The sequence below is a fragment of the Petromyzon marinus genome, chromosome 24 (assembly GCF_048934315.1).
Source record: "Petromyzon marinus isolate PM22_M1 ecotype Great Lakes invasive population chromosome 24, UKy_Petmar_22M1.pri1.0, whole genome shotgun sequence".
NCBI lineage: Eukaryota > Metazoa > Chordata > Hyperoartia > Petromyzontiformes > Petromyzontidae > Petromyzon > Petromyzon marinus.
This window is the reverse complement of record NC_133690.1, coordinates 14,648,078-14,671,563: the sequence shown is the minus strand read 5'-3', so window position 1 is coordinate 14,671,563 and position 23,486 is coordinate 14,648,078. Positions and strand designations below refer to the sequence as shown.

At 44.9% G+C, this 23,486-nt stretch overlaps 1 protein-coding gene across 1 annotated transcript in view; it reads left to right on the top strand.

Annotated features, from left to right (window-relative positions):
• Positions 1 to 23,486, top strand: part of NELL1 (neural EGFL like 1) — a 123,867-nt gene that overhangs the window by 35,681 nt on the left and 64,700 nt on the right. The window contains exons 8-9 of the mRNA XM_032960037.2: positions 4,368 to 4,496; positions 6,735 to 6,837. Of these exons, the coding sequence (XP_032815928.2) occupies positions 4,368 to 4,496; positions 6,735 to 6,837 (232 nt within the window). The remainder of the gene's footprint in view (positions 1 to 4,367; positions 4,497 to 6,734; positions 6,838 to 23,486) is intronic.

Here is a 23,486-nt window from a genome sequence, read left to right as displayed (position 1 = left end):
GAGTCAAGTGTCTGCAGAGGTCACTTTAAGGAATCGAATAAGGCAACACATGCATTAGAAAATAATCATTTATTATACCGATGCTTGCAGCTAAATCGATTTTATGCCGAAGGAGTGTTTAATTTGCCTAGATTGTGATTGTATAAACGTGTCATGTGTTTGCTTACCTCCTTGTACAGCATCAAGTTATCGAATGGTAAATTCTAATTAATTTTCAATCTTCTTCTACGAAGGAATGTGCAAGGTTTTTTTTCTACAAACGAAGCAAAAAAAAGTTTTGCTGGCTGGGTAACGGTTTGGCGAGAGCTCGGTGGTGACATCGCCGCACACATCCGCGTGATGACATCGCCTGTATCCCACAGCGTTGAAACACTATTTAACTGTTTATAAAAACAAAACAAATAGTTTACCACATGAGACCCACTGAGCTATACAGCTATTTTGCAAAAGCGACCTGGCCACAAATGATAGATCAACGAAGTGGCTTGTCGTGTGGACATTTTTCGCAATCATAAACCCAAAACACAGGCTTATAAATGTCGAGAGAAAAACCAGAGGACCCGGAGACAAATCCACGCGACCACGAGGAGAAAATGAAAACTCCAAATATACAGGAGGCAGGTTTAGGATCGAACCCATGCCCTCCTGTATACCAGGCGTGGTAGTTAACATCTCACCGCCGGTTCGTGACTGGCGCTGACGTCACCCTAACCCGACTGTGTATTTCGCGCAAATACGCGGGCAGAGCTAACATAATTTGAATATTCATAATGTGCAGAACTTTGTCCATCCACTGCTGGAAGAAGATCCCCCACCCCCACCAAACCGCCATGTTGTCGGGGTTGTATGATCATACTTCACCACTCTGGTCATTGTGGTCAGGCGGTTGACGTAGAATGGCCAGGATCTATTCAGATACGGAACCAGAATATGTATTCATACTGAAGGAATCCGATGAGCTATGAAGCTCTTTTTAACAGGTGTCCAGTAAAGGGGCGGATCAGAAAGCCGCACAGCAAATAATGCACCAGCACCATTGGATTGTAAAGTATTGGAAAAGTAAACAATTTTAACACGTAGCAGGCTTTTGCGACGAATATTATTCATAATATATCGCATAAGTATAAATGTGTCGAAACCCTCCACCACCCGACACGGCCAATCAGTGAGGGATTTGTCACGTAAACAAAACGCGCCAATTAGTTACTACTTCAGCCCACCGGTGTGTTGGAGAGTAAATCCACAACATTTACAATTTGAGTAGTACGACATTTCGCTGGTAATTACATCCAGCGTCATCGGGCGATTTGTCAGAATAGTGAAGCCATCCACCTGCTTCCGGTCTTAAATAGAGCAGCAGGGCGACGTCATTACTGATGATGCTGGATGTAATCATCAGGGAAACGTCGTACTCAGATTGTAAATGTTGTGGATCCACTCTTCAAGACACCGGTTGGCTGAAGTAGTATCTATTTGGTGTTTTGTATACGTGACAAATCCCTTACTGATTGGCCGTGTCGGGTGATGGAAGGTTTTGACACATTTACATTTACGCAGTCTAACCCAAAAATCATTATTATAAAAGGTAAACAAATTTCAAATTTTTTTACAACTATTTTGTTACCAGTTAGAGCCCGCTGAGCTCTCAGCTTATTTTTCGGAAGCGACCTGGCCACAAATGAAAGCTCAACGAAGTGGCTCATCGCGTGGACAATGTTATAGCAGCAGCCAAATAATCAAGAGACGATATCACTCGCCACTGATGAAAACCGCGGCCTGGAAATAAATCGGGGTCGTCAGGTTCATCATGCTGTGCGTGATCCACTGCACCGCTGCTCCCCTCTCCGCCCAACCAACCCCAACACACGTAGCGACGCGTATTGCTTGAATTATTTTTGAACCACATCAGTACATTTGAACGCATTTTTGCTCCACAGGGGGGGGGGGGTGTTTTGATTTTGCGCTTCCACTCCGTACGTGGAACACCCCCCCCCCCCCCCCTTGCTCACAGGGTAGATGCAGTCGGCAGCCTGCGGGGAGTAATGGTCACACGCGCGGCGTTTTTGAACGACGCTGTGACGTTAGCGGGAAGGCGCCACTGCGGTGATTCACGCCAATGATCCGTGTTATGCAACAGGCGATGGGCAATGTTGCGAGCCGTCCTGTTCCATTCGAGACTGCTCTAAGTTGTCTCCGCCTTTTAACGCACAGGCGATCGCAAGTTAGTAACATTTCAAAGCGTTACGCAAAAAAAAAATAGCTTTCCCCAAGATATGGAGTTTCTGGATTTCCATTCATTACTATCCGGCCCTAATACGAAATCACCTGAACATGTGCAAGATTCTTTCTATATTTCAAAAGCTAAGCAGGTTTGAGGCTGGGTGGACCTCGGATGGGTGACCACCATGCGGCTGCAGGACTTGTGCTATGTGTTGGTCAAAATAATGCTGGGATTCAAACTTCTATTGTTTGACTGTACTTAATGTTGCCATCGCGTCCATGCCCCCCGCCTCCACTTATCCAGCAGTGGATTGACAAAACGCCCCACACGTGCGGATAATCCAGAGCGAATAATTCCGAATGCACCCAATCCCATCGCATCTTCATAGGTAAGCAGCGATGAGTTTGGTTAAAACGTTGATGTAAAACGTCTGGGGAATGACAGGTGTTACAGGCTTGGGCTGCATGGTGGTTCCGCGGTGGCGAGATGTTTAATCCCTCGCCTGGTATGCAGGAGGTCGTGGGTTCGATCCCGATCTTGACGCCTGCTGCTGTATATTTGGAGTTTGCATGTCTCTCTCTCCCCGTGGTCATTGCGTTTTTTCTCCTGGTCCTCCAGTTTTTCCCTTCAAATTTAGAATCGACGTGCGTTCAGAGCATTTGGCTGCTATAAATTTGAACGTGTGGAACATCACAACGTTATCGGGCTAGAAACACAATCATACTCTTTGGCTTTTTCGGTAAAGTCACGTAGGTATAATAAAATGAAATAAAGCAACTAATTCATAATAAAGGTTTTTGGGTTAGATCGCGTTTATTTATAAATGTGTCGCAACCCTCCACCACCCGACACGGCCAATCAGCAAAAAAAAGTGTCACGTTGACAAAAGACAAATAATTCACTACTTCAGCCCACCGGTGTGTTGAAGAGTTAATCCACATTTACAGTTTGAGTACGACGTTTCGCTGGAAGTATTTACCAGCGAAACGTTTCGCTGGAAGTATTTACCAGCGAAACGTCGTACTCAAACTGTAAATGTGGATTAACTCTTCAACACACCGGTGGGCTGAAGTAGTGAATTATTTGTCTTTTGTCAACGTGACACTTTTTTTGCTGATTGGCCGTGTCGGGTGGTGTAGGGTTGCGACACATTTATAAATAAACGCGATCTAACCCAAAAACCTTTATTATGAATAATATTGGTCGCGAAAGCCTACGTGTTAAACTAAAGCAACTAAATTAAATCACGACGTTTCGGAGGCAACACAAGCTTCCGTCTTCAGGTGGAACAGTCACAGCAAGATAGCTGCATCAAGTGATGCAGCTATCTTGCACTTGATGCAGCTATGATGCAGCTATCTTGCTGTGACTGTTCCACCTGAAGACGGACGCTTGTGTTGCCTCCGAAACGTCGTGATTTAATTTAGTTGTTTTCTTTTATTTTATTTTACCTACGTGACTTTACCGAAAAAACCAAAGAGTATGAATCCTTGCAGTCACCAAAGCTTCAAATTGTAAAATACAATCACGGCTGGCTTTGTCACTGAAAGCACTGTTGTGTAACTGACATTTTGTATCAGGCTCTGTTTTGCCAAAGGAACCAAGGTCAGATGTGTGAATTCGTGTGTCTATACATATGTGTGTATGCATATGTATGTTTTGAGCGTCTGCGTGCGTGCAATTCCCACCCACGACCAGTAATAGGACAGTAATAGTGACTAATATTTTACTTGGTGCTGGGCCTCTCCTAGGTCGATTCATCCTTAAATGAGTACTTGGTGTAAGGTGCAAACATGAGCACTGGGGGAGACAAAGGTGGCTGGGAATGGTCCTTGCTACCCCCTTCCTGTGCCGTCCCGGCCTTCATAGGTGCTTACTAATTGGACTTGCCCCAACAGTCTGTTCAGGCTATACGGGGGATATTTGTCTTTATGTCGTTGCGTGCAAGCACGCGTTTGTTTGTGCACACGGGTATATGTGTATAATTGCATGCAATCGTTGATGTTTGTGTGCGTATGCATTGTATGCGAGGCCTCAAAGTGCACCTAGCCTGGCACAAGTGTTGGGGTGACATAACCTGAAGTTAGTGGCGAATGGCAGCTGTTGCTGTTGTTGTTGTTGTGTGTTTGTGTGTGCTGTCCACCAGCTAAGAGGTGCTGAACACCGCCTGGCCGAGATGGCAAACTGTCGCTGTGAGCTGACGTGCAGAGTGGAAGGAGTCACGTACACAGAGGGGCAGCGCTGGGAGACGGGCTGTAAGATCTGCTCATGCAAGGTACCAGGCAGCAGTCTGTGGCAGATATTTCATTTATTCTTCCATCTGTCTGGCTGTCTGTCAAAATAATTTATGTTTTAATAATGCAGAGCTTTCGTGACCACGATGGCAGGCAAATTTATGTTTTTTTACATCGCAGATTCTACAAACAGATTGCTCACTCTCTGTACAAATTACAGGGAAGCCGCCATGGAGCGATGGTTAACACACTACAACTGCATTCCAGAAGTCGGCGGTTCGATCTCCCGTCGCGCCAGTTGTACAACGGTGCAAGTTTCTTAAGTAAACGAAACTATTTTTTTTATTTTACGAGATAAGGTCCACCGAGCTATATAGCTGTTTTTCAAAAGCGACCTGGCCACAAATGATAGTCCTCAGAAGTGGCTTATCACGTGAAAATCTATAGCAGCCAAATTCTCTAAACGCGTGACGTTGATTCTAAATGTGGAGGGAAAAACCGGAGGACGCGAAGAAAATCCACACGACCACGGGGAGAGAGACACGCAGACTCCAAATATACAGCAGTCGTCATTGTTGGGATCGAACCCACGAACCTCCTGTATACCAGGCGAGGGAGTTAACATCTCGCCACCGTGGTGCCAAATCCCTTCCCACCACCCCCCAGCCTCAGTCTACCCAGCCGTTTTCTGGATAGGACATTTATAATTCTATAACGTTTTTTAGTCCACAAACACATTTATTATTCCCTTTATAAATGACACGACCGTAGATTGGAAAGCAAGGAATCATCAGGTCGCTGCCAGTTATGAATTACCAGTGAAGGCATGCCATCAATACTTGATGTGATCACTGTCTCGTATTCAAATTGCTAAATTCATTCCCATAAATGAAGCCGATGGCAGCTAGTGCTCATTCATACTGGCATCATCACTCTTAATGCATGCTATTTACATTAAATATTGTATGTCATCTATGTCAACCATTCACATACGGCAGTGACTTGTTGTTGCCTTTGTGTGCCGTCGGTGAGTTATCTAAGTGCTAAAAGCTGCCATTCTGTTCGTGTTCGCGACCTCGATTGCGAATTTGCACGGTAGATGATAACGTGATGTGTTTCTCAGGAATGGGCCTGCATTTTGTTAAGTGGTACGATGCACGATGCACTGAGAGTGAGTTGGCATTAACGATGGTAGATTTGCGTCAACGTGAATCTCGTTTCGACCACACTGACAAGTGCTCGGCAATTTTATGTCACTTGCTCCAATCGCCTGTCTCCTTCGTGTGCTTCATTTGACACTTTTGACATTTTGCCAGGTAACAGATTTTGGGATGCTCATTATTCACCTTTGTCAGTTTCACGTTGCCACGTTGGCAACGGTACATGAGCAATAGGATACCGGCCGCGGTGTGATTTTTAGCACCCTTGGCTTGCAGTCCAGAGATCACTGCTCCCGTTAGAACTCTGGCCGTGCCAGTTGAAACAACGGGGCAACTTTCTTAAATTGCCACCGCTTCTGTCCACTTGCCAGAATTAATTGGTACGCCACAAATCATCGATCGACAGGTCACGTGTGGTGGGGTAGAGCGTAGGTACTCGCAGCTTTTACAATGACATTTGGCCAGGATGGAAGAGTAGGAAAAAATACCCACTAGAGCTCCCTTGAGGATAGGTCTTCCCACCAGCAGTGACATGAGAAAACAATGCCAGGGCTGCACTTTGCATGAGCAATGTACCTATAATTGACTGATCGTTAGTTCATTTGGCTTTCTGAAGCTTACGTACTATTGACAATTTGTCTTTGTGGCATCTAAGCGTGATGTCATGGGTTGGTGACGTGGCCTCGCGGTATCGCGTTGGCTGCTTGTTACAGAGGTCCACTGTTTGATTTCAGCGGCTGCCCTGATTATCACTGCGGGTGTATAATCCAGAAAGCTACTACTTGCCGCCTACTTCACAGTGGACGTCAAAGATCCTGTGACGCCATTCCCAAGAGTAGGCCCCTCCTGTGGCAGCGTCACGGTCACAAATTTTCCAAATTCGGAATGCAGCAATTCGTCGGCCCTTACAGCAAAAACCTTTTGCAGGACTCTCCTGCAAAAAAAGGTCCCGAGACTCGGTGAGGTTCTTTTTGGCCGAACGAGCGCAATGCACCGTGAGGGTTCTCGAGGCTCCTTAACTTGGGCAGCCCAGCAGAGCTCTGCGCAGCCCCCGGGGAGTTTTTGTTGTTGTCAATGGGTGAATACCATCCTGATGGAGTCAACGCTTCTACCTTTCAGAACGGAAGCGTGGAGTGCGAGCAGCTCGCGTGCCCTGCGCTGCAGTGTCCTTCGGACTCCACTGCCATATTCATCCCCAACAAATGCTGCAAGGAATGTAGACGTAAGTGCCTCTTTGTAACCCCCTCGCCTCGCTTTGCGTAATTAATGGTGTCTCCTTTGACATACCCTCGTCCACCTCCTTGCTCCATCCCCCCCCCCACACCCCTCAGCCCCCCCCCCCTTCCCCGCAGCTTTCTACGTACGTTTATCCCTCCCGCCTTTGCCCCGTAAATCAATTAACGTGCAATGTCCTTGAAGGCAATGTTGGCACAGGGTGTGGGCATGTCTTGGGGTGTTTCTGCCATGGTGAGTGGCAGGCAGTTGTTTATCGTCGAGTGGGGGTGAGTCCGATCTTCGCTTTGTAAAAAAAGTGCCGGGCGCACGTGAGATCGTGAAAATCGGAGCGAGGGAAGCTGTGAAGGGACGGTTCAGCTGCGCGCATCTCTCGGTCTGACTCTCCTCGCCTCTACGGCTCTCTTTTGCCATGCATCATTTGACTCGAAAGCAGGCCGCACTTGGCTTTTTTAAAAAAGTGATCTTTAATATATACCACGTAATACGGGTCTGTCTATCGCAGGTTCAGTTTCAGCGTTTTCATTTTGATTTAAAAAAAAAAAACAGTTATCCTCTATGAAATGTTCTGCTAAAGGATTGAGCACACTTAAGCCCAGGTTTTTCGTAAAGCTGTGTGGATGTGCCGGGTTAACGCTGCAAGCAGGCAGCGTGTGGCCTAAGCCTTTGTCTTTGTAAATGCTCAGGGTGGGGGTGCTAGCCCATTGAACCCCCTTCCCTCCTCCCCCCACTTCCCCCCCTTGCAGTTTATAAAATCCGAGCAAGATGACAGAAGATATATGAACAAGAGACGTAGATGTCGCGAGATGAGAGAAATATCGACACACTTTGAGACGGTAGTGCGATGAGAGTATGCGCGTATGTATGTTGAACTTCTTTTGCACCGTACGTAGCCGACCGTGCTAATCAGAGGTGCGAGAGAAGAGAGATACGGAGAAGAGAGATATATGAGGGAGATAAATTGCCTTGTTAAGTTTATTATGATTTTAATTTGAGATTATATTTGATACACACCTATTTTTTCCATGAATTATGTGCCCCTTGAGCTGCTTCAGCACCTTAGCTTATGCCTAGCACCACCACTGCAGATACGTATCCCCAGGGTAACGAATGAGATGCCTTTTCAGAATGAGTACATCAAGTTGGTTTATGACCTACCTGTGTAGAGAGCGAATGCTGTCTCTTCATATATACGTGGGTTGTCTACAGACACTCAAGCTTCCTCTCAATACTCGAATTTGGAAACAGCCAAACAGTTGAACCGATGTACTTTACTGGAATAGGAGGTGAGAGTACAGCAATGGATTATTGAGACTACCAATGTAGACATCTGAGTGTTATCACCCCATATGTTTGGGTTTTCTCCACACATCTCAAACACTCGTTGTAATTTAATTGTCAAAACATCCTGATGCAGGACCGTCCTTGAAATTGGTCTTCAGACTCATAAGTTTGAAGGACATTGTGATTGAACTGCTGACATTGTTTCATGGTTAGCACACGTGATTTGTGATGTAGAGGTCACCGGTTTTATCTCCCGGCACGGTAATTGAAATAATGCTGGAAGTTTTTTTAACACATTCCTGCGGAGGGAGCTGGTAGGAACGTTGGGTTGCTCGGTCAATGGCCAGGGTCAACGGCGGCGTGGTGTTTTCCACAAATATGCCCGACTGTGAGGGCGGGCACAAGCCGGCGTGAGTAGGTTAAACGTTGAGTTTTATAAGGGCACCACGGGGTGACCAGCCCCTCCCCACCCAGCCCCACCCTCCTACCGCCACCGCTCCCACCCCCCACCTCTCCCACCCCCCACCCAGCCCCACCCTCCCCACCCCCCACCCAGCCCCACCCTCCCCACCCAGCCCCTCCCCACCCTCCCCTCCCCACCCTCTCCAGCCCCTCCCCACCTTTCCCTCCCCACCTTCCCCTCCCCACCCAGCCCCACCCCACCCTCCCCTCTCCACCCAGCCCCACCCCTCCCATTTTATCCGGGTGTCCGGATACACGTGGACAGACATCCACAGACATACACAATTAATCCCCTGCCTGCTGTGAATTAATCCCGGTTGGGCTTCCAGTCCACTACATTTCCTACCAGTAACATTTCCTTTTGTTCCCATCCACCTCGATTTATAAATGGGCTACGCCACAGTTAGTCAATTGGCAGGCCGTGGTGAGGTCAAGTGTGGGTACTTCCACCTCTTCCAAGATATTTCGCCAGCGCGGAGGAATAGACCAATGTATACTCGTAGAGATCCTCTCTAGAGCTCCCTCTCGTGTGGAGGCTCTTCAGCCAGCAGTGGCACGGCCCAGAAATTTCAGGGCAGTGCCTTTATATCTTTAACCTTTGAATGAAAGAGTTGAAAGAAACAAAACGAAAAAATGTCAATGGGGCTTTGTAGTTAAACAAAAGAATATAATTACTTTTGGGAACACAATGCCTTTCCCCTAGCGTGAGTAATTTTTTTTCTTTCGGAGCGCACCTGAAGCACGTCGCTCAACCAGCCGGGGGGAATCTTTAGAGTCAAACGAGCGGACCGGTGATGGATGGCACGCCACGGGGGTGGGGTGGGTGGAATGGGGGGCTCTGGGTGCATGGCCATCGAGGGGGGGGGGGGCACGGCTGAGATTTGTTTAGCAGACCTGCGCTTGCTGGAGCCTCGCAACAAACAACAACAACAAAAACCCTTGCAACAGCGGTGGCTGTCACGGGCGGAGCAGCCCACGGCGACCGCTCTTGGTAATGTACACCCGGTGTAAACGCGCATTTGCATTGGCGCGAGACGGAGAGCGTGATTCAGCGTGATGGGCTCTGCATGTAAGTGTTTCGGATTAGGGGGGGGGGCACTGCGTTAAGTTATTTTCGCCGCGCGGCAAAAAAATCGCGTGCTGTTCTTTTTTTGTGTGCCTTCACGTGCATAGAACAAAAATGTGTGTTGGTAATAGCCGCACAGCCAGTAACTTAGTTTGAATAGGCCGCAAGCACTGTGCAATTAATCATGGCGTCCCGTGATTGTTTTTTGTGTGTTTATTGTAATTATTTTTCTACGACCGTCATTCATTTGTAACGTTTGAATTGCGGTATCGCCAATTCTTAAATTCAGCCCGAAACAGGTCGGAACGCGCTGTTCCAGGAACGATTGTCACGCCACATCCATCCCGCCTTATTTTGTCCTCGTTACGTTTTATAACCCTGTTCGTATCATTCTAGGAATATAAGATATGATGAATAGGCGTACCGTGTGATTTAGTGACAGTGCCTCATGGTGATTATCCCGACTCCAAACCAGCCAGTGTGCCATGAACATTTCGAGTGAGGAAATTAAGCCCTGAGTGTCGCTCGCCGTTAATGTTTACCCCAGCGTGCTAACGGTGCCAAAAGGTGTGCTCACGAGCATTGGCTCAGAAATCTCGGCTGTTTAAACAACAAAAGCGTACACAATCAGAACCATTTGTTATTCAATTGATAACAAGCTCCTGGGCAGGCATCGTCATTCCCCTTTCAAAAAAATGTCCACGGGCGGTCCCATGTTGGACATTAAGAATATTACCGAAAGAATTGCAGAGTAAAGGTCAAGTACATTCCCATGTCGGTCCACGTTACCCTGTACAGTATACCGTCACGGGTTTCTCTGAATAAACCCTTTTGGTGTATATATCACAAAAAATATATAATTGTAACCAGCCCCCCCCCCCATCCCCCTCCTCCTTTCCCTCCTCAGAAGCCATGAAAACAAGTTTAGTTATTTCCAGCGACTGAATAGAATGGTGTTTCAATCTTATGTCTGCTTTGGAACAAACACCTCCCAGATTTAGGTGATGTGGCTAAGGGCAAGAGTTATTTTATCTGCTCTTTGTAATGGAAGCCTCCTGGCTGAGCACTCGATTGTTTTCGTTTTTCTATCTCTCTCTCAAAGCGAATATTTATTAAAGTACAAATATTATAGAAATACACACATACCGTGCACCGCAGCATATTTGACTGGCTCTCATCCATGTATAGGCGGATATGTGATAAGGTCTTGTGAGTATAGAAAATGAGTTCCAAAACGATGCACAAATATGTTGTTGGACATAACAAATTAGACTCTACTTTAAACATAAGGGAATGCTTCCCTGTGCTCTAGAAGCTAGTGAATGTGTCATGACGACTTCGACGCATTCCCTATCGCCGTACACAAACTGGAGGAAGGGCCTTTGCTATTGCTGCCCCCAGGGTCTGGAATGCTATTGCCAATAAACTGCAACTTGAATCGCTACCAATGAGATCTTCTCTCAAAACTGCTCTAGAGGAGTTGTACACCCCTAGCTACCACTGCTATTCATTGGCGTAAAATAAAATAAAATGTTTCGCTCCGGGTGACGCTGCAAAGTATTATCTGTATTTTGATTTAGCGTGCTGATCTTAAAGGTGCATTGAAAAATTTGATACTCCGACTGATGCTTCTGTTGTTGTGGAGTAACTCATGCAGCCAGCTATGGCTCTAGGATTTGGTGTTACATGTTATTTATGTAGTTTATTGTAAAAATTCGGTCACAGTCCCTGTGATCACTGTTACGTTGCAATTATGGCTTTATTTTTTGGTGGTTTCGAAAAGTTTTTTGGTTTGGACATGTTTGTTTTGTTGTAGTACGGAGTTAGACTGATGCCCTTAATCTAAGTTTTCTTGTGGCTGTTGTTGTTGTTTGACTTGCATCCCACTGGGATTTTTTGCACACAGCGTTGGTGTACGGTGCTTTTTTCAGGAATGTTTTGCTGTTTTTTTCATGGATTTTCTGTTTGCACAGTCACATAGTCACTTTAAGATGTTTTTCTTGTTCGTGTTTTTGTTTTTTTGTTTGTTGCGGTTGCACCCGATTCAAGAGCCGAATGGCTCACAGGGCTATACTAAAATAAATAAACTGAAAACTGAAAGACTGACGCACTTGTCTTGAGATGGTTTCCGTATTTAAGGAGCCACGTGCTCACACTCGAACAGGCGGAGACCCCCACTGCAACAGCCCCGAGTCTCCCACGCATCTCCCTTAAATACGGTCCGAGGCCACGCTCCCATTCCCGAACCTTCTCGCTGGTTCGAGACCGCTCGCTCTACCGGCAGACTCCACCGTCCTCTTCCGTCACCTGGCCACGCTCCTATTCTCGGTCATTCCCGTAGCCACCAGTCCACTCGTACTGTAGGCTGACTCCCCTGTCATTACTTCCCGTGGCCACTAGTCCACTCGTACTGCAGGCTGACTCCCCTGTCATTACCTCCCGTGGCCACTAGTCCATTCGTACTGCAGGCTGACTCCCCTGTCATTACCTCCCGTGGCCACTTGTCCACTCGTACTGCAGGCTGACTCCCCTGTCATTACCTCCCGTGACCACTAGTCCACTCACACCGTAGGTTGACTCTACCGTCATAACAAATGTACGTTATTTTGAGAACACATGAATCTATGTAAAAAGGTCATACTGTATTTGTGAACATCTATAGAAACTTACAGGTACACCATGTACAAATACTGCACTGGCTGTTGACGGTTAATTGGTCAGGGCTGGCTGATATGTGATGGTCGGATATTCGAAGTCATAGTATACAGTGAGGGAAAAAAGTATTTGATCCCCGGCTGATTTTGTACGTTTGCCCATTGATAAAGAAATTATCAGTCTATAATTTTAATGGTAGGTTTATTTGAACAGTGAGAGACAGAATAACAACAACAAAATCCAGAAAAACGCATGTCAAAAATTTTATAAATTGATATGCATTTTAATGAGGGAAATACGTATTTGACCCCTCTGCAAAACATGACTTAGTACTTAGTGGCAAAACCCATGTTGGCAATCACAGAGGTCAGACGTTTCTTGTAGTTGGCCACCAGGTTTGCACACATCTCAGGATGGATTTTGTCCCACTCCTCTTTGCAGATCTTCTCCAAGTCATTAAGGTTTCGAGGCTAACGTTTGGCAACTCGAACTTTCAGCTCCCTCCACAGATTTTCTTTGGGATTAAGGTCTGCAGACTGGCTAAGCCACTCCAGGACCTTAATGTGCTCCTTCTTAAGCCACTCCTTTGTTGCCTTGGCCGTGTGTTTTGGGTCATTGCCATGCTGGAATACCCATCCACGACCCATTTTCAATGCCCTGGCTGAGGGAAGGAGGTTCTCAACCAAGATTTGACGGTACAATGCCCCGTCCATCGTCCCTTTGATGCGGTGAAGTTGTCCTGTCCCCTTAGCAGAAAAACACCCCCAAAGCATAATGTTTCCACCTCCATGTTTGACGGTGGGGATGGTGTTCTTGGGGTCATAGGCAGCATTCCTCTTCCTCCAAACACGGCGAGTTGAGTTGATGCCAAAGAGCTCCATTTTGGTCTCATCTGACCACAACACTTTCACCCAGTTGTCGTTTGAATCATCCAGATGTTAATTGGCAAACTTCAGACGGGCATGTATATGTGCTTTCTTGAGCAGGGGCACCTTGCAGGCGCTGCAGGATTTCAGTCCTTCACGGCATAGTGTGTTGGTGACTATGGTCCCAGCTGCCTTGAGATCATTGACAAGATCCTCCCGTGTAGGTCTGGGCTGATTCCTCACCGTTCTCATGATCATTGCAACTCCACGAGGTGAGATCTTGCATGGAGCCCCAGGCCGAGGGAGATTGACAGTTCTTTTGTGTTTCTTCCATTTGCGAATAATCGCACCAAATGTTGTCACCTTCTCACCAAGCTGCTTGGCAATGGTCTTGTAGCCCATTCCAGCCTTGTGTAGGTCTACAATCTTGTCCCTGACATCCTTGGAGAGCTCTTTGGTTTTGGCCATGGTGGAGAGTTTGGAATCTGATTGATTGATTGCTTCTGTGGACAGGTGTCTTTTATACAGGTAACAAGCTGAGATTAGGAGCACTCCCTTTAAGAGTGTGCTCCTAATCTCAGCTCGTTACCTGTATAAAAGACACCTGGGAGCCAGACATCTTTCTGATTGAGAGGGGGTCAAATACTTATTTCCCTCATTAAAATGCAAATCAATTTATAAAATTTTTGACATGCGTTTTTCTGGATTTTCTTGTTGTTATTCTGTCTCTCACTGTTCAAATAAACCTACCATTAAAATTATAGACTGATCAAATCTTTGTCAGTGAGCAAACGTACAAAATCAGCATGGGATCAAATACTCTTTTCCCTCACCGTATGTGTGTGTATATTATTAAATCTATAACTTTTAATTGCAGTTCACTGTAAATGGATTACACATGCGTATATTTAATGTATACGTTTACAGACCATAGATATGGTCTGTAAAATCTATAGTTATACCATAGTTATGGTCTGTAGTGGGTATAATGTCAGCACGATGTGCATGAAATGTTTCAATCTTCTACGGCTCCATTTTTTCTCACCCATTTATCAGCATGGCGAGGTATCGACAAATAACATGACACGGGGAGGCCTTCATCACAGAGTGGATTGACCAAGCGCTGTAAATGCACAGGATATGGGTCAACGTGTTGCGAATGCTTGGTGTATATTCTCTGAGTACATATTTTTCAAATTAACACGTTACTGTAATGGACATGAAAATTAAACAGTTTAGGAACGAGAGAAGGGACGGGGGATATAATATGAAATACATTTTTCACCACATCATGATCAAAGTGCGGTTTTCTGGTTTGGGCTACATGGTGAGAATGTATACTCTCTGATAATCACTTCCATGAGAAAAACAAGAAATGAACATCGCCGGGATAGCCACACCAATTTCATGACCCAGTGCAAACAGATCGGTCACGTTTTGATATTCGTAAGGAAAAAATACAAAATTAGCTGCACAAACCAGAAAAAACCCAAAGTGAAGATGAAATTTGTATGGGTTTTGCATTGACCAAATAGAACAGATAGGGTGGTGTGATGTGAGATTTCCGTTTTGTGATGACCAAAGGGTAAAAAAAACCCAGCAGTCATCCATCTTCGATGTCAGTGAAGTGCAAACAGCCGTGGTTTGTGAGCCGGCTCTGTAGAACGGCTAAGTCTATGGGCAAGCTGAGACGAAGTTAAATAACGCAGCGCTGTAATTGTTTGTTCACGGGACTGCCGGCACAAGGGCCCCCGCAAAAAAGAACTCTAAGAAAGCCCCTCTCGAGGGTATTGGTCTACTCTTGCTAATTTTAGCAAGACGTCTTGGAAGAGTGCAGCGAAGTGGATGCTTAATTTATCCAACTCTACATCTCGCTGTGTTAAGCAGGAGGCAAATTTCCCCTTACCCCCCCCCCCACCACCCTCCTAAACTAAACTATTAAACGATTTATTTTACCAGGTAAGGCCCACGGAGCTACTGTACATAGCTCTCTTTCAGACGCCACCTGGCAAACAAAGAGGCTTATCTTTGACTTCAAGCTTTCGTGACTGCAGGAATGCATATTAGGGGTCTTTCGATAAAATCACTTAGATAGGTTCTATCTACACGACTTTACCGAAAGACCCATAGAATATGAGGATTATCCTGTGCAATTTTATAACAGCAAAATACTCTAAACGCATGTTTATAAACGTAGAAGGAAAACCCGGACAACCCAGAGAAAAATGCACGTTACCGTGGGGAGAACACGCAAACTCAAAATGTGCAGACATCAGCGTTGAACCCACGACCGCCTGTATACCAGGCGAAGAAGTTAACATCTCCTAGCCGCAGTGGCGATGTTATCGCGTGGATATTCATAGCAGCTAAATACTCTCCTTAAAGCATGATCCCATTCCACCAACCTTCCTCTTTTTCCCTGCTGAAAAAAACACAAACAAAACCATGATTAGCAATTAAAACCAACAAGGGTAATTAAAATGGCATTACAAAGATATAGTTTTGTAACACACTGTTTCATGGATGTTTTTACTTGAAATCTGTACTATCAGGTCTAACACATAAAAATACCCTTGGTTATTATAGTTTAATAAAAAAAAGAACAAGTTGACCTGCCAAATATTTAACTTTTTTATTTATTCCTGTATCATTGGTGCTAATTGGCGTTATGTCCTTTGCCTTTCATGTTGTGGAAGCCAGATTTGCTGAAATAAGTAAATAATATATTGGTGTGTTTGTACCGGCAAGTGTTTGAATTTTTATTTTTGTCACCCGTCTTGAATGTTCTTTTTTGCAGAAAATAAATGGTACGGGAGAACTGCTTGCTCTCTCTCTCTCTGTATGTGATACGCTGAAATGATTCATGTGTAAAACAAAAATGCACAAATTTAAAAATGAGACAAAATCAGCAAATAAGACAATAGCTTGGAAATGCAAAAGCAAACACACCATTTAAGCAAAGACACCGTGAATAAAACACAACATGAGCATCATTATAACGAGAGGGAAAAAATTGAGATATTTTCATTTCGTGAAAAAAATATGTGTATATATGCACACTTCTGGTATAACACTACTCAATTAGCTTTATATATATCAATTGGTATTAGACATAGCAATCATTGCCTTTGGCAGATGAATGCCCGCTTGCAGGCCAGATGCTGAGGCCTCTTTGTGCCCACAAGGCTGCCATTAGGAGTACCCTCTGAAATGTGTTGAGATGTGGTGTCATTTAACGTTCTCTAAGATGCCCGGTGTATAGGGCTCCATATCAAAAAAAAATATTATCATAAGCAATACATCCTTATATTACCGTTGCAGCAGAGGAAGCTGATGGGCGACTTATAATACAAGCACGCGTGTATCTTTCTATATGCCTTCTCGCCCTCTGCGTTCTCAATCTTTAATGTCTCTCTCTCTGTTCCTGCTCCTCCTTGTGCTCAATCCACGCTCTCACTCTCTCTCTCTCTTCTCGCCCCCCTTCACTGGAATAAACGTTTCCCCTCCACATGAAACCTTCACTCGCTAGCTTCCGCTCCACACTCAAAACTATTGTTCCCTAGCTCACCCCACCACCCCTTAATCTCCCCCTCATCACCGTTACCGTTCCCTCTTCATATTCTCATTATGTCTATTACTCATTCCCCCATTCATTCAATCAATCCATGGATCATCATTGACCGTCATCAATTTTCGCTTTCACCGAATTTCACGCGTCACAGATGTACCCCCATTGTTCCCTCTCTCATCTGTTTTAGTCACCTCATCTCCACCGTTACATTCTTACGTTGCGCTGTTGTTGATTCTGCGCAAAACACCTTGGATAAGGCGCTATATGAATTATTTCAAGGTTAAGATGAGAAGGTAAACAGGTTGAAGATCAGGGTTGCATAAAAACAATATATTAAACAAGACATGATTGCTTGCATTGGAACCGCCATTCCCTGCCGTTGCTGCTGTGTCTGAATGCGGTTCATTGACAAGAGGAGTTAAAGCTATGCTGGGGGCAATGGACTTCACTGCGCCCGGTGTTTTCAGACGAATCCACTCTCAATGGCCTACGCCAAGCCAGATGATTCATTTAAAGCGGTCGAATGCGACAGGGGACAGGCGCGTGAACGCAGGCCCCCATCGCACAGCGCAGTTGCAGTTCATTGGCCGACGCGCATTGACCTGTGAATGGCATGATGCTCGCTCGACGTTGTTAGCTTTCAGTGCCCAATGAGCTCTAATCCTAGCCCAGGTGTGGACACACCGACTCGGCTCTGCGGTTTGGCACCGCGTGGCCCGGGGTTGCTGCGTGATTTCGAGCAGAGGGGATGCTCCTCTGGTTGTTGCGCGCCGAGCGAGCTGCGATCGAAGGTGCTGCCGCTGATGTTTCGCAAAATAAACCAAAAAAAGATGCCACTTCGCGACCAGAAAACAAAAAAATCCGTCAGTGTTTCATACGGCTAGGTGAAGATGAAACTAAAACTATTATGCTATTATTATTATTTTAGCAGGTGAGGCCCACCGAACTATCAAGCTCTTTTTCAGAAGTAACCCAGCCACAAATGATAGCTCAACGAAGTGGCTCAATTGGAAATGTCTCCAGAGGACCCGGAGAAAAATCCACACGCCCACGGGAGAGAACATGCAAACTCCAAATTTACAGGTGTCAGGGTGGGGATCGTACCCACAACCTCCTGTACACCAGGCGAGGGAGTTGACATCTCGCCACCATGGTGCCCCCAGGTGCAAAAATTAAGGTGCAGCCCTGAAATGACTTGCTCACACCACTGCTCTCAGAAGGGCTTCCACTCGAGATAGCCCTTAAAGAGTCCCTGTGGCAAGGACTATTTAGCATTGCTACTTAATGACCTCGTGTCCCAGTTAAAAGGGTAAAGGTGCAGCCTGAAATTATTTCATCGCTTTTTCACGCCTCTTCTGGCGAAATGACCTATGATAGAGGGAGCTCTGCTTTGGGATTTGATTCACTAACCAATGCTGGCCAGATGTCTTAATAGCCACACTTCATCCCACCACTCGCGAACTGCCGGTCGACTAACCGCGATGAAGCCGTTTATACTGATGGGTGGACAGTCGGGTGGAATAAAAATAAAACCTGCACCATTGTTTCAACTGGCACTCCGGGAGATTGAAACCGGCCTGCGACCTTGATTTCAAGTCCAATCTGCGGACCATTACTCCACCGCAGCAGCAGTTCTTTGATCAAAATAACGGCTGTATTCCATATGCATTCATATTGTGAGTTGTTTGCAAAATCTCTATTTTATATTTTATTTCTGATGTGGAGAGATTAATTGATAGCTGTTTATTTTCCCCCGATATCCACCCCCCAAAAAACGATTATATGTTTTTCTTCATCATTTATTCGTGTAATGTTTTATTTGTAGCGCAGTACAGTATATAAGATAAATAAGTGGGTGAGTGATTTATTTTTTTACGTAATGTGCATCTTTGGATTTTGAATTCACTTTTTGCATTTATATAACTTAGGTGTTATATGCAGTGCAGTATATATGAATATTATTTTGGATTGAGTTCACCATTACTGCTATGTAGTTATTGGAATTCATGATATTGATGTTATGGATAGCGAAAGCATTTTCTTGCCTTTTACCAGTTAACAGCTCTGCATACAAATGCGTTTTATAAATTACTCAATAACCTTTGACTACTCACAACACAAGTGAGTACTCATGCACAGGGGGTTGTAATCACTCGATTCTTTTCATTAAAAAAAAACATTACGTTTTTTAATGCATGCTTGCCAATTCGTTTCCTTAGCGTTTTTTTGTTGTTTTTACAAAAAATATGTTATTCATATTCAAATGCGATTCAGTGATGACATTAGTGGTCCTCACGCGATGCTGCGAGACCACTGAGTTTGATTCCCGGCACGCGACCACAAACAATGATGGGTGATGTCCGAACCGCTGTTGACATCCCCACGACTCCCTTCATCAACATGCACGGTGAAGTATGGTCAAGTAACCCCCAAGATTGATACGGCATGGTGAGAACTTCATCCAGCTGTGGATTGACAAAGGGCTGTACATCTGTTTTCCAAGTAGTTATCAGTGGTGGGCTAATGGTTTGGTGAATTCCGTATTTGAGTGTTTGACTTCATGTGGGAGGAAACTGGAGCATCACATATGAGGAGGTTACACACAAAGCTGCACACAGATAATTGTTGCACTACCATCTCCTAGCCACCTCGCAGCGCAAGCATAATACCACGTGGTATTCCGATTGAGTCTTCTCTCAACATACCCAGTACGCATCCCTCCTCTCCGAGTGTTAAAGGAAAAAGCAAACAACTAAACTACTCGAAGTGAATAATTTCAAGCAGCAATAGAGTTAAAATATAATTTACGAAGACATTTTTAAAAAATCTAAATATTAATTCCTCGATGGCGCTTTGGGCTCAGAGCTCCATCATCACGGCAGAACCAGAGAGCTTCTGAGATGTGACGAGCTTTAGGTTTCGTTGGTCATGGACCGTCTCGGTTCCTGCAAGAGGCCTGCGTCTCCAGTCAATCGTCTCCGATTAATTCGCAGACAGCTGCTGGCAGTGCCGGATTAAGCTAGCGCGGGGCCTGTAGCATGATGTTATAAAGGGTCCCTCAATAAAAGAAAACCACTTAAATATGAAAACACATTTTTTTTAACTTGCATAGTACAGTTATTGTATTTTTTCATTCGCGATGCAGCCAGATAATACGACAAATCGCTAACCTTAAACACCCAGTCGTTCACAAAAGTTGAAGGCAATATAGTACTATAGTAATCGAGCAAGTGCAGAATATAAGAACCGGAATTGATAGCTTGAAATCATTTAGCACGGGGCCCTTTAAAGTGCGGGGCCCTTAGCTACTACATATGGAGCTACTTTTGCTACTGGGATCATCCGGCACTGGCTGCTGGAGAGGAACGGCCTTTTATCCACCACCACATCGAGCTCGATTTGGTGCGTCAACGTCACTTCACCCCGCCCCCCCGCCCCCCAGAGCGAGACAAAATGGAACGTTACAAAATTCTCTGGGACGATTGTTAAGTGAAGACGAGTTGCAGTGGACAGACGGGGCCTCACTTAGTTTCATTCGAGTGTACCACAGGCTTGTATCTGTAAAACACTGAAAAGCAGTGAGTCAGGAAAAATATATATTTGGAACTTTCCATTTTGCAGAGGGGGTGTAAATGGAGTGAACTAATCGTAGAGTGAATTGGAATGTACTCCGATTGTAAATGTTGTGGCATTGCTCTCCAAAACACAGGTGTGCTGTACAAGTAACGAATTGGCATGTTCTGTTTACGCGACACTAAACCTTAGTAATTGACTGTGTCAGGTGGTGACGGGTTTAACGACACATTTATATGCTTACGCGATCTAACCCAAAAAAATACCTGCATTACGGATGAAGTGGAATATTGGGGGAACGCTCGAATGCAAGGGAACACAAAGTAGCTAATGCAGATGAACCATGCAGGTCCTAACCCTGTCACTGGAGGTCCCCAAGGCCCCATTGAGAAACACCAGGACCTAAGACAAACTCAAAGCTTATTCTTAGCTCTTTCGGTAAAGTCACGTTGAAGGGAAACAATAAAACAATAAAATATATATAAAACAATAAAAATTCTCACGACGTTTCGACCATAACACAAACGGTCGTCATCAGGTGTGCCGGTTTGCATTAATTTTTTTTATTTTAAAACGGTGTATTTACTTATTTATAAAAACGTCAGCGCCACGCACAGCGATTTGGCAGTTTATTTAGAAGGACTAGTCCATCTATGTTCTGAAAAGAGGAGGGGGAGACGAAAAATTAATGGATGCTGTCTGAAAGCCACCGTAAGCGTGAACAATCAATTAAGACCTGAAATGGTTTATCAAATCTTTCCAATGATTGCTAAGCCAGAATCCATCTTCTCGGTTGAAATTGTCTCTGTGCTTGTATATGTGGATAGCCTCATGAACGAATCTCTCATGGTAGCCAGATGGCTTACAAATAACCTCTGTCTTGGAAAAGTCAATGTCATGTGAGCCTACTGAATTATAACAATGATCTGCCACGGCCGAGATGTTGGTCCTACCGTGTTTAAGGTCTGCTTTGTGTTCACGAATGCGGTCCGAGACATGGCGTTTGGTTTCTCCAATGTAACTACTACCACAGAGGCAACTTAGTTTGTAGACACCAGGGTACTGTATGTCCGGAATCACATCTTTTACAGACGGAACCAGATCACGGATTTTATATAATGTGTTGAAACGGACCTGGATCTTGTGTTTATTCAAGATTTTGGAGATCTTTTTTGTGATCCCCGCAATGTAGGGTAAAGTGATGGTTTTGAAAGGCTCCTCAAGAGGGTCCTTCTTCATGGTTTGAGTGATAGCTTTGCGGATTGTATAGTCGGAGTAACCATTAGCCTTAAGAGCTTGGTGTACGTGCTTGAGTTCACTGCCTATGTGTTCCTGGTCGGATATGCATTGGGCTCTATGATACAGAGACTTGATGAGATAATTCTTCTGTGATGGATGGTGGTGGGAATCCTATTTCAGATAAGCATCCGTATGGCTAGCTTTCCTGTAGACAGAGTGGCTCATTGAACCATCAGGTCTCTTTTTAATTAGGACATCCAAAAAAGGTAGCTTGCCATCTTTTTCGACTTCCATGGTAAATCTGATGGCTGGGTGTATGGAATTGATGTGGTCGAAGAATTGGTCTAGAGCAGGCCGGCCATGTAGCCAGATGACAAAAGTGTCATCCACGTACCTCTTCCATAAGGTTGGGCGCAGAGTGGCAGTCTGGATGGCGTCAGTCTCAAATTTCTCCATGAAAATGTTAGCTATAACCGGAGATAGGGGGGAGCCCATTGGGGTGCCCTCAGTTTGTAGAAAGTTCCATTCCAAGTGAAGTATGTATGGGTGAGACACTGTTTGACGTTTTTTTTATAAATAAATAAATACACCGTTTAAAAATAAATTAATTAATGCAAACCGACACACCTGATGACGACCGTTTGTGTTATGGTCGAAACGTCATGAGAATTTGTATTGTTTTATATATATTTTATTGTTTTATTGCTTTCGTTCAACGTGACTTTACCGAAAGAGCTAAGAATATGAATTACTGCAGTCACGAAAGCTTTAAATCAAAATTTAAACTCAAAGCTGTTTTTTAAATATATTTGGCTCTGCGATGTTTTTTTTGGGTTGTACCTCGGCGTGCTGTTTGGCACGATGTCCGACGTTTCACTCCACATGCTGGGAGTTTCTTCAGGAAGGCCTCTCGTCGAACCACACTCTGTATGACCTGAAAACACATCGGAGAGCTATGCATTAAATTGCACAAATCTACACTGGTTTTATAATGTATTATATTTTGCCAGGACTTCATCCCATGATATGAACACATTCATTAGCAAATCTGTAACGGAGTCACAGGTTGTTCTTTTTTCTTTTGGGATAACACCTTTTAATTACGGCATCTGGTTAGAACCGGTGCAAAATAATAAGAATAAAAACGAAAAACACGGGGAACATAGTCGTGCACTAGGATTGTAAATACGAGGTGTCAGTAACGGTGTCATCCATTATTAAGTCATTATAATTGTGCGGCAAAATTTGAACGGCGCCGTCGAAACGTTTCGCGACGCTTTCCTTCCCGTGGGCCCCAATGTAAACCGGTCGCCAACAAGAAAAGCGCTCAGCGGCCTTCACAGGGCACGCAACAACCGAGGGCACTGGGAAGCAATCGCAGCCGCAATCTCGCCACAGCGCGAGTCGCCAACGCCACCGCAGAGGCGCGCGCAGCTTCATCGGGGCGGATCTCGCGCGATAAAAGTCTCAAGGACGATATTCAATTTATTTGGTTGCGTGCGTTGTAGCTTTTATATAATCGACCCCGCGCAAACGGCTTTTCTAATTACGGTTAGTTTAGCACTTAGGCTTTCGCGACCAACATTATTCATAGTAAAGGTTTTTTGGGTTTATAATTACGTGATCTGACCCCCAAAAACATCTTTATTATAAATAATTACAGTTATTTAATCATTCATAACACCTTCGTATACACGCTGTACTTTAACATAAGCGTGCATCATATATACACCGACTCACTCGCGGACTTCATTTCAGCTTCTAAGGCCCATTGAGCTCAACATTTGTCTTACGAGGACATCCACAGCCCACCATCCTGACACCGTGGGAATGTTACCATACACTTTTGATGTCCTGGCGTGGTTGTCCAAGTAAACTCAATTTTACTTGCACTTGAGGCTTGTTTTTAAAATCATACAGAA